At 52.7% G+C, this 11,053-nt stretch overlaps 1 protein-coding gene across 3 annotated transcripts in view; it reads left to right on the top strand.

The window, feature by feature from the left end:
• Nucleotides 1-10,781, top strand: part of GINS4 (GINS complex subunit 4) — a 17,809-nt gene extending 7,028 nt beyond the window's left edge. For all 3 annotated transcript variants that reach the window (XM_027765485.1, XM_006141676.3, XM_006141677.3), the window contains 5 exons: nt 1,776-1,889; nt 6,810-6,907; nt 7,056-7,144; nt 9,911-10,001; nt 10,086-10,781. In XM_027765485.1, the coding sequence (XP_027621286.1) occupies nt 1,776-1,889; nt 6,810-6,907; nt 7,056-7,144; nt 9,911-10,001; nt 10,086-10,182 (489 nt within the window). In that variant the 3' untranslated portion in view covers nt 10,183-10,781. The remainder of the gene's footprint in view (nt 1-1,775; nt 1,890-6,809; nt 6,908-7,055; nt 7,145-9,910; nt 10,002-10,085) is intronic.
• The last annotated feature ends 272 nt before the right edge of the window (nt 10,782-11,053 follow it).

Below are 11,053 nucleotides of genomic sequence, written 5' to 3'. Positions count from 1 at the left end.
GGCGTGAGTTTAAGCCACCGGGTCTGGGACTTGAACTGCAGTTACATGGGAGTTCAGCAACACAGCCATTATTGCTAACTGCTGGCCCCATGGTCCCAGTGTTCTTTTTATGTTGAATTAGCCATTTACATTTACAAAACCTGGAAGTGCCTATGAATATCTGGGTATTAGCTTCCCCTGGTGAGTCTGAAACCTGCCGTCCTTGGCCCCACACATCTGCATGAGGACAGTTAACCAATCAGGGTGAGGGCTACCCAGCAGCCCCTGACTACCCGCCATTCTCACGTGCCCTAACTCTGGCCTCTGCAAGCATTAGAGTCACAGACCTTGGCTTGATGATGGGCTTAAAAAACTCTTAGCTTGGGAACCAGCAGTTAGCGTAATGGCTATGTCGCTGGACTCCCACGTAGTCGACCGTGGTTCGTGTCCCGGACCCGGTGGCTTAAAACTCACGCCGGGCGCGTGTGCGTGCGTGCCCAAGATCCCGAGAGGAGAATGGAGGAGAAGGGATTGCGGTGTGACCATCCCCCCTGGGGGGTGATTTCTCGCTTTCTGTCTCTATGTCTCTCTCTGTCTGTCTGGCGAGCGCATGCGCCCTACAGTGAAAAATCTCTTAAAAAAAAAAAAAATAAACTCTTAGCTTTAGAGTAGCTCTGGAAGGTTGGCATGTTACGCTTTCTCCACAATGTGTCAGTACTGCTTTGGAGAGCCATGAGACCTTGTGCTGAGGTTCTCTGGGCCCTTCTGACTGAGCATAGTCAGGTTGTATTCAAATGGTCATTTTCTTTTCTTTTCTTTTTTGGAGAGGTTTTTGCTGTAGGGTGTGTACGCTCGCCAAAAAGACAGAGACAGAGAAACAGAAATCGAGAAGTCACCCCCCAGGGGGGATGGCCACGCCGCAATCCCTTCTCCTCCGTTCTCCTCTTGGGATCTTGGGCACGCACGCACATGCGCCCGTCGTGAATTTAAGCCACCGGGTCCGGGCCTCAAACCGCGGTCAACTACATGGGAGTCCAGCGACATAGCCAATCATTCCATCAACTGCTAGTCCCTTGAATGGTCATTTTCTAGAAATTAGTGAGTATTGTTTAAACTTTACACAGTGAAACTATAATTATATTATGTGGCTAATTAAAAAATTAGAAGAAAATGAAGGGCCCAAGGGGCTCCATGATAAAAACGTGGCACAAGGCACATGCACATGGGAAGGTTGCTGGTTCACGTCCAGAGACGTCTCTGAGTACCCTGGGCGTGTGCGCGCCCGCGGGACCTCCCTGAGTACCCTGGGTGTGTGCGCCTGCGATCTGGGCTGACAGGCCAGGGGCAAACCGCAGTGTCAGGATCCTGTCAGGAGACCTGCGTCTCTTAGCTCTCTCCCTATTTCTCTCCCTGTCTCTCACTCACAGAATAAATAAACTTTTTAAAATTTTTTTAGAATTTATCTAATTGTATTTGTTATAATTATTGTTAATTTGCTATAAGGGTATATGTGCTCACCAGAGAGAGACAGAAAGAGACAGTGAGAAGAAATCAAACTGCCGTGTCCCTGACCCAAACTGCAGTGAGCCTGTGGGAATCCCGCGCCTTAACGACCATGCCACCCACTGGCCCCATCAACAGACTTTTTAGAAGAGAAAACCAGGGCTCTCACACAATACGTTGCGTTTTCGTTGTTCTTGTTTCCTCTGACTAAAGCAGTTTCTGGATCGTCTGCATTACCAACGGTGGTGGTCCCAGTCTTTGCTTTTTATAAACTTCAGTTTCTCTTTTCATAGGAAGAAAATCTCCGGAGAGCCAAAAAGGGGGATCTGAAGGTCAGCATCCATCGGATGGAGATGGAGAGGATCCGCTACGTCCTCAGCAGCTACCTGCGCTGTCGACTCATGAAGGTGTGGCGCCAGAGTCCCGGGGCGGTGAGGCGGTGCCGGCCGGGATGTAGACGAGTGTGCCGGGAGAGGGGACTGTGCCTGGGAGGTCTGGGCCTGCAGGTGCTGAGAGCCCCATGTCAGTGTAGCTAGAAGGAAGGGGTGAGAGGGTTCTGGGAGGCACATGTGGGAACTTCAAAACGTTTGTTGGAAAATGGGATTAGAGGATGAATTTACTCTGGTGCACAAAACAGTTTGAAATGAATGCACAGTTCTTTTTATTTAGGTTTTTCCAGAGGGCACATGCACTGCTAGAGACAGACAGAGAGAGACAGTGAGAGGGCAAGTGAGACACCCACCAGCAGGGATGGCCACACACAGTCCCTGCTCCTCCACTCTCCTCCTGGGATTTGGGCATGCACACACACCCGGCATGAGTCTTCAAGCTACCGGGTCCTGGACTCGAACTGCAGTCGGCCATGTGGGAGTCCAGCGCCCCATCCACCCTACCACCCCCTGGCCCCCATGCACAGCTTTTTCCTCCTGCACATTTCCATGCACTTTCTGAAGTCCCCCGTGTGGATGTGTGCTGCACAGCGCCGGAGCACGCGCACACCTGCGGCGAGTGTATCTGCTGTGTAATGGCGCCCCCTGCAGTCGCAGCGGCAGTGCAGAGAGTGCAGCTGGTGGACTGGTTGAGAAGGGAATACCGGCCAGAGAACTAGTTGGAAAAATCATTTTGCCTCTGTCACACGGACAGTGTCTAAAGGACTACGATATCTTGACATTCTCCTCTAGCCCTGCAGCTATCTAACTTACCAGACGTGCAGCTGTGAAGCATCGTATTTCGGGTAGTATCTGTCAGCCCTGGGTAATTCTGACTTCCTTGAAGTCTCTCCTCACTTGGTTCCATTTGTCTCAGTTATTAAAATAAAATGCATTCTTCCCTCTACGTGAGAGCACTTGAGATAGTTGAAGACAGCCCCCAAGTCTCTTCTGAGACTCCTGTCAGGTAGACATCTACCATCTGAGTCCGTCTCCTCTCCTGATCTCTTTGAAGGTTTTAGTTTGTGTTTACTTTTTTTTTTTTTTTTGGAGAGGTTTTTGCTATAGGGTATGTGCGCTCGCCAGACAGACAGAGACAGAGAGTCAGAAAGCGAGAAATCACCCCCCAGGGGGGATGGCCACGCCACAATCCCTTCTCCTCCATTCTCCTCTCGGGATCTTGGGCACGCACACATAACGTTTGTGTTTACTTCTTGAATTATGCTGCCCAGAACGGAGTACAGTTTCTCAGTTGTGTGGCCAGTTTTGGGAAAACAGGATGGTCACGTCTCTTATTCTAGATATTAAACTGGTGGGAAGGCCACTCGGTGTTACAATAGCACATCTGGCAGGTGCCCGAGGCTAAGCCAGCCCTGCATTCCCCTGAGCTGTAAGCCCCCTGAAGTCTAAGTTATAGTTACCGCTCTGGTCACCGTCCTGTATTGGTTGGACTTAGTTTTCCACCCCTATATGTAGGGCTTGGTAACTAACTCCCTTGAGCTTCGTCTTAGTCATTGGGCCATCTCCCTGGTCTGTGAGTCTGATCTTAGCCACTCTTAACACTTCTTGTCATCAGCAATTCTGACAAGTATGTCACCAAAAATACTCTCATTCATTCATGGGTCGGGGCCAGCCATAGGGGTATTTGCTTCCCTATGGGGTGCTCTTTGTCCATGGAATCCACACTCTGTGCCCAGCCCTTTATGAACCTGCTTCCAGCCGATCCTGCCGCCCAGTCCTGGGTTTGCGGTTTGTTCACGGAGTATTACAAAGACATAATGACGTGTTTTTAAAATGCACACTCTGCCTCTCCACCAGCCCCGCACCAGGCCCCTCGCCCTCGTATTTTCTAGCTGGGTAAATCTTCCTGTTAACTGTGTCCTCTTCTTTACCTTTACAAGCCTTCTTTTAAATCACCTGGTGTAGTGCCACACAGCAGTGTGAAGGCCACTGGTTACATCTTTAAATGCAGACCAGTGGCACTTCCTCTCCAGTTTCGAAAGCTAGCATGTGCCTGTCTCCAGCCTTTCACACCGCTTACGAATGTGGTCATTTGTTCAAGACCCTGAGACACGGGACATACACTTGCCGTCCGCAGAGCGATGTCGTGGCGGTGCATTGATACGCAGTGGGAGAAAGCACTCCATCAGCTGAAGCCCCCTGCCAGGGTGAATTTGTCATGGGGCATAACTGGACCAAACTGAGAGGCTGAGGCTCCTTTAAAACATCAGTGCCGGGACTAGCAGATGGTGTAATGGCTACATCGCTGGACTCCCATGTAGTTAACCATGGTTCAAATCCTGGACCCGGTGGCTTAAACTCAGGCTGGGCACATGTGTGTGCGTGCCCAGGATCCTGAGAAGAGAATGGAGGAGAAGGGATTGTGGCGTGGCCGTCCCTCCTGGGAGGTAATTTCTATCTCTCTGTCTCTGTCTCTCTTGTCTTTCTGGTGAGCACACGCGCCCTAGCAAAAACCTCTTTAAAAAAAATCAGTGCTGCTTTGTCCTGACCTCTGGTCCTCCTCGCCGTTGTCATTTCCTGACCCGAGGGAGTATTTTCTTTGACCGAGGTAACAGGCCTGCCTCTCGCCAGCCCCTAGTTCCTGCTAGCCCACCCTCTTTTTTTTAGAGGTTTTTGCTATAGGGTATGTGCGCTCGCCAGACAGACAGAGACAGAGAGTCAGAAAGCGAGAAATCACCCCCCAGGGGGGATGGCCACGCCACAATCCCTTCTCCTCCATTCTCCTCTCGGGATCTTGGGCACGCACACATAACGTTTGTGTTTACTTCTTGAATTATGCTGCCCAGAACGGAGTACAGTTTCTCAGTTGTGTGGCCAGTTTTGGGAAAACAGGATGGTCACGTCTCTTATTCTAGATATTAAACTGGTGGGAAGGCCACTCGGTGTTACAATAGCACATCTGGCAGGTGCCCGAGGCTAAGCCAGCCCTGCATTCCCCTGAGCTGTAAGCCCCCTGAAGTCTAAGTTATAGTTACCGCTCTGGTCACCGTCCTGTATTGGTTGGACTTAGTTTTCCACCCCTATATGTAGGGCTTGGTAACTAACTCCCTTGAGCTTCGTCTTAGTCATTGGGCCATCTCCCTGGTCTGTGAGTCTGATCTTAGCCACTCTTAACACTTCTTGTCATCAGCAATTCTGACAAGTATGTCACCAAAAATACTCTCATTCATTCATGGGTCGGGGCCAGCCATAGGGGTATTTGCTTCCCTATGGGGTGCTCTTTGTCCATGGAATCCACACTCTGTGCCCAGCCCTTTATGAACCTGCTTCCAGCCGATCCTGCCGCCCAGTCCTGGGTTTGCGGTTTGTTCACGGAGTATTACAAAGACATAATGACGTGTTTTTAAAATGCACACTCTGCCTCTCCACCAGCCCCGCACCAGGCCCCTCGCCCTCGTATTTTCTAGCTGGGTAAATCTTCCTGTTAACTGTGTCCTCTTCTTTACCTTTACAAGCCTTCTTTTAAATCACCTGGTGTAGTGCCACACAGCAGTGTGAAGGCCACTGGTTACATCTTTAAATGCAGACCAGTGGCACTTCCTCTCCAGTTTCGAAAGCTAGCATGTGCCTGTCTCCAGCCTTTCACACCGCTTACGAATGTGGTCATTTGTTCAAGACCCTGAGACACGGGACATACACTTGCCGTCCGCAGAGCGATGTCGTGGCGGGGCATTGATACGCAGTGGGAGAAAGCACTCCATCAGCTGAAGCCCCCTGCCAGGGTGAATTTGCCTGGACTCCCCTGTAGTTAACCATGGTTCAAATCCTGGACCCGGTGGCTTAAACTCAGGCTGGGCACATGTGTGTGCGTGCCCAGGATCCTGAGAAGAGAATGGAGGAGAAGGGATTGTGGCGTGGCCGTCCCTCCTGGGAGGTAATTTCTATCTCTCTGTCTCTGTCTCTCTTGTCTTTCTGGTGAGCACACGCGCCCTAGCAAAAACCTCTTTAAAAAAAATCAGTGCTGCTTTGTCCTGACCTCTGGTCCTCCTCGCCGTTGTCATTTCCTGACCCGAGGGAGTATTTTCTTTGACCGAGGTAACAGGCCTGCCTCTCGCCAGCCCCTAGTTCCTGCTAGCCCACCCTCTTCGAGTTTTTCCTTTTTCTGTATTTGATTGTGAGTTTTTCCCCTTTGTTCTTCCTTAGCCTCCGTTCACTCTGGGCTCATCCTTTCTGGTATTATTCCTGTAATTAAATGTCATCATTAAATCTGCTTGTGTATTCCACAGGCCTTATTCCAGCTCGGGTGTGCATCTCAGCTCACAGAAGAGCACCCACGCAGTTCCGCTGCACTGTAAATGGTAGTCCTCTTCCTCTTCCACGTCACTTACAGTGACATTTTCAGGTGCTCTTGTGTATATATTTTTTTTTTTGAGAGGTTTTTGCTATAGGGCACGTGCCCTTGCCAGAAAGACAGGGAGAGACCGAGAGATAGAAAGCGAGAAATCACCCTCCAGGGGGGGGAGGGTCACGCCTCAAGCCCTTCTCCTCCATTCTCCTCTCGGGATCTTGGGCACACACACACACACGCACCTGGCGTGAGTTTAAACCATCGGGTCCGGGACTCGAACCACGGTTGACCACGTGGGAGTCCAGCGACATAGCCATTATGCTAACTGCTGGTCCCAGGTGTTCTTTTATGCAAACATTCCATCCCTATTAAACCTCCTTCCTTGTTAAAATGGAGTGCTCATCTTTTCTCTGAATTCTCTGAAGCCAAAGTGTAGGTCTTATTATTAGAATCTTGACCGTGACCGTTTACCATTTTTGGAGTTATTTTTTAGATTAATCTTGACCTCTTTCAGAAAGAGGGTTGACAGGAGCTTTCTCGTTTTTTTTGTTGACAGGAGCTTTCTAGATGGATTCTGTTTATCCTCACAGATAGAGAAGTTTTTCCCTCATGTCCTGGAGAAGGAGAAAACACGCCCTGAGGGGGAGCCTCCCAGCCTTTCTCCGGAGGAGTTTGCCTTTGCTCGAGAGTGAGTGAGCTGGGCTGCGGGGCTGCCCTACCCCCGGCTTCACGGCGGCACCAGCTGTTCCCGCCAGGCCGCCTCAGCCTGGCCCGCGTCCGTCAGGCGGCCCAGTGCCCCTGCCGGTGCCGCTGCGACTTGCGTGTCTTCCTTTCAGGTACATGGCTAACACCGAGACCTACCTCAGGAACGTGGCCCTGAAGCACATGCCCCCCAACTTGCAGAAGGTGGCCCTCCTGCAGGCAGGTGAGTGGAGAGCTGCAGGCCCTGCCCACCCACACACCCTCAGTGCTTTAGAACAGGGTCTTCATCTTCCATCTCTTCCCAAGTGCGGGAAAAACACAGGTGTGCAGATAATCAGAAGCGCAGAGAGGAGGGGTTCTGGTTAAAACAGACAAACACTGTAGAGAGCAGGTGTACCGGGTGCTGTACCAGCACCTCGGGGTCCTCAGTCAGTGGCGCCCTCCTGCCTGCCTGTGTGAACACAGCTCGTGGTGTCCTGTCACCCACCCGTTCGGCAGCCAGCTGAGCGTCTGCCGGACTAACCCCTCTGAGGCCTGGAGACGCAGAGGTAACCCCAGCACCACCCTGCTCTCCAGGGCTGGCAGTCTTTCCCCTACAGTTTCTAGACGTTCAGGGACTGACTGGCTGGATGGGAGGGTTTTAATGGGAGGAGAAGGAACCTCCAGCAAGTCCCTGTTGCCTCCAGTAAGGTCTCTTCCTGTCTCGGTTGTGAAGCATTTTTCCAGCCGAGGAAGCCAGGGGTGGGAGGCAGGAGGGAGTGCAGCTGGGGGAGCTAGACCTGTGCTTCTGCCACCAGCCCTCCTCGCAGGACCCCTGCTGTGCCCAGTCTGCAAGTTGAGGCCTGGCAGGGGCCCTTTGGCTCCCAGTTGGCACCTGCACGCCTCAGTTGCCCACAGGTTGACTTGTCTGAGCAAGACCTTGTTGGGCAAGACCACCAGGCCAGACCAGACGGTTCTCCAAGAGACCGAACCCACCCCTTTCACAGGCTCAGTGTGGTGTGCAGAGGCCAGAGCTCGAGCCTGGAGTGGGATGGGGACACAGGGGACACCTGGCAGTGGAGCTGGGAAGCCTCGATCAAGGCCCCAGAGTCGGTGTCTGGTGAGGGTCTGTTCGTCACCACTGGTGGCTTGTGTGTGTCCTGACGTGGCTGAAGGGAAGGGGCGGGCGGGCTTCTTCTATGAAGCGGTAATCCCATGTCTGTGTCCTAATCACCTCCTCTGAGACAGGTCAGATTGGATTGGGGTTCAGCCTGACACCCTCAGTTACATGAGCTCAGCTTAATTACCTTCTTGAAAGCCTTTCTCCAAGTACGTGGAGACTTCAAAAAGTTCAGGTCAGCAGGTGGCATGGTGGTTAAGACGTTGGACTCCCACATGGTCGACCGTGGTTTAAGTCCTAGACCTGATGGCTTGCTTTCTCATTTTCCCTTTCTCTCTCTCTCTGGTCAAAAAAAAAAAAAAAAATTAAATAAACTTTAATTTTCAACAGAATACAAAAAAAAAAAAAAAAATTAAATACATTTTAATTTTAAAAAGTATATTTAAAATGAAATTAAAGTACGAGTTTAATTTGGTTTAGTAAATTTTTGAAATCTATGCTTAGTTTTTTTGGTTTTTTTGGAGAGATTTTTTTGCTATAGGGCGCGTGCGCTCACCAGACAGACAGAGACAGACAGAGAGACAGAAAGCAAGAAATCACCCCCCAGAGGGGATGGTCACGCCTCAATCCCTTCTCCTCCATTCTCCTCTCGGGATCTTGGGCATGCACGCACACGTGCCCAGCGTGAGTTCTAAGCCACCGGGCCCGGGACGCGAACCGCGGTCGACTTCGTGGGAGTCCAGCGACAGCCATTACGCTAACTGCTGGTTCCCTATGCTTAGTTTTTTGTAATGCTCTTTTTCTAAGAGCCTTTGAAGACTCATACAGTCTTTCTGAAGTAGGGGGTTAGGGTGTCAAGGTAGGCTGTGGAGGGGGATCAGTTCCGCCCATAACACCAGGAGCCAGCCAGAGCTGTCCCACAGCCTGGAAGCCTGGGCAGGTCACCACTGAGCTCACCTAGGGGAACAACAAACCGGCCCACGGCTGGTTCCTCCTGGTCCACCATGCTGTCTGCCTCTGCACCCCTCGTCCTACCCATAGCCAGCTTATCCAGGCCGTTAGGCCAGCTGAGGGGCCCCGACAGTGCCACTGTGGGATCCTGGAACTGGGTCTTGGCGGTGGCCACACCACTCTGCCCTGCGGCTGGTGGACGCCTCCTCAGTCAGCGCAGGTTTCTCGTCCTGGATGCCCTGTGAGGACTGGAAGTTAGGCAGGCCGTGCTGGCTCTAGCCAGCCCTGTGAGATCGGGTCTCCCTCAGCCCAGATGCCTGAGCCTGCCTACCGCTGACCCGCTGCCAGGGCGGGAAGCACATGGACCCCAGCCGGGTTTCTGTAGTCAGAGACCTCTCAGTGGGCGGAGGGATCCGACCCACGTTTCTTGAAGCAGTCCACAGGGTTCCTTACACCTCTGGAGCCAGGTGTGCAGAACCCCTTCCCAGAGATGAGAGCGCCACGGGGAGCGTGGGACCTGAGCTGGCTCCTGGGGCTGGGGGAGGAGGGGGCTCTGGGACATACACAACCTGGGATGGAGGGGCACACGCTCTCAGTCCTGGGGTGGCAGACGAAGGGCGGCGCCAGCGAGGCCCCAGCAGAACCTGTGTCCTTGGTCTGAGGGCAGGACCAGTCTTCCCGACACCACCTCGGTGTGGGAGAATTTCCCAGCTGGATGCGCACCGTCCTCACCCCGAAACTGCGGCTCTCCCTGGCCGAGCCCCTCTGCTCCTGCCCCTGCGTCGGGGGTAGGTCTGTGCAGTGACGGGATGCCACACTGCAGTCCCCCGACAGCTGTGTCATCCTGCGGCGTCACCTGTGGGATGAGTGGTTGCCCCAGCGCGTCTCCCGGTGCAGCCCGGGGCGGGGCTCGTTCTGATGGCATTGTTCTTCCGGCAGTTCCTAAACCAGATTTGGACTCTTACGTGTTCCTGAGAGTGAAAGAACGACAAGAAAACATCCTGGTGGAACCAGAGTCCGATGAGCAGAGGTGAGTGCCGTGGGCGCCGTTGGGGGATAGCGCTGCCTCCTGGGAGCCCGCTGGGTCTACAGGTCCACGCTTCCCCTTTCCCAGGGACTACGTGATCGACCTGGAGGAGGGCTCACAGCACTTGATCCGCTATAAGACCATCGCACCTCTGGTCGCCTCTGGAGCAGTCCAGCTCATCTAAAACCAAGAACAGACAAACGTGAAGGCGAAGCCCAGGAGAAAATGCTAGAAATACCGACACCGCTTTGTGCCTAAGGACACTGACATGATTATGTGCAGTGTCCTGGATCTGCTGGGCTTTGGAAAGGAGCTCAAGGCAGCTTCCCTAACAGAACACTGGCCTCCTAAAGGCTGCTCCCCTAACAGAACACTGGCCTCCTAACCATGCGGTTTTAGCCTTGGTCAGCAGAGGGGGCCGTTGCTCTGCCTGAGCTGAGCATTAGCTGGATAAAGCCGGCGGCTCCGTGCACCTTCACCCTGCCCGGTGTATTTTGAGCTAAGGAAAGTGAGACAAGGTGGCTGGTGAGGATGCCTCGCTGCTGTGATCAGGGGCTGCGTTGAGCCCCAGCCTGGTCACTGTGGGAGAGTTCATTTCACCCGGGAGGAAGACTGTAAGTAGATTAGAGAAAACAGCCGTGGCATCCCCTGTGTCACGTCATTCGATTGTGTGAACTGATCTTTTGGGTCCTCTAATGTTGGAGTTAAACCCACTTTCTGTCATGTGTAACAGGAAGTCACAGCTAAACCAATAATCCATGATTAAATTTCAGTTTGATGGCAGAAGGAGCCTCTGGACTGGTCTCTGCTTGTGTTCTAACGAGGTATGCTCTCCCTGCTGCCAACCTGCATCCCCCCCCGACTCCCGGCTGCTTCGCCAAGCCAGCCTCCGGGCCATCTGGCCACTGTTGGCTGAGGCTCCGTTAGAGAGCAGCTGTCCCCATCCTGAATTGTGACCTCAGTAGCCATCTCTCTCTGAAGCTCTTCACCTCCTCAAAGGAAATGGATGAAGTTAACCTCATGTGCAGAGTCTCACAGTGGTACTTAGAAGAAGG

This window comes from Tupaia chinensis, unplaced genomic scaffold (assembly GCF_000334495.1).
Source record: "Tupaia chinensis unplaced genomic scaffold, TupChi_1.0 Scaffold000061_1, whole genome shotgun sequence".
Classification (NCBI taxonomy): domain Eukaryota; kingdom Metazoa; phylum Chordata; class Mammalia; order Scandentia; family Tupaiidae; genus Tupaia; species Tupaia belangeri.
The sequence above is the reverse complement of the archived record's forward strand: the minus strand, read 5'-3'. Positions and strand labels throughout refer to the sequence as shown.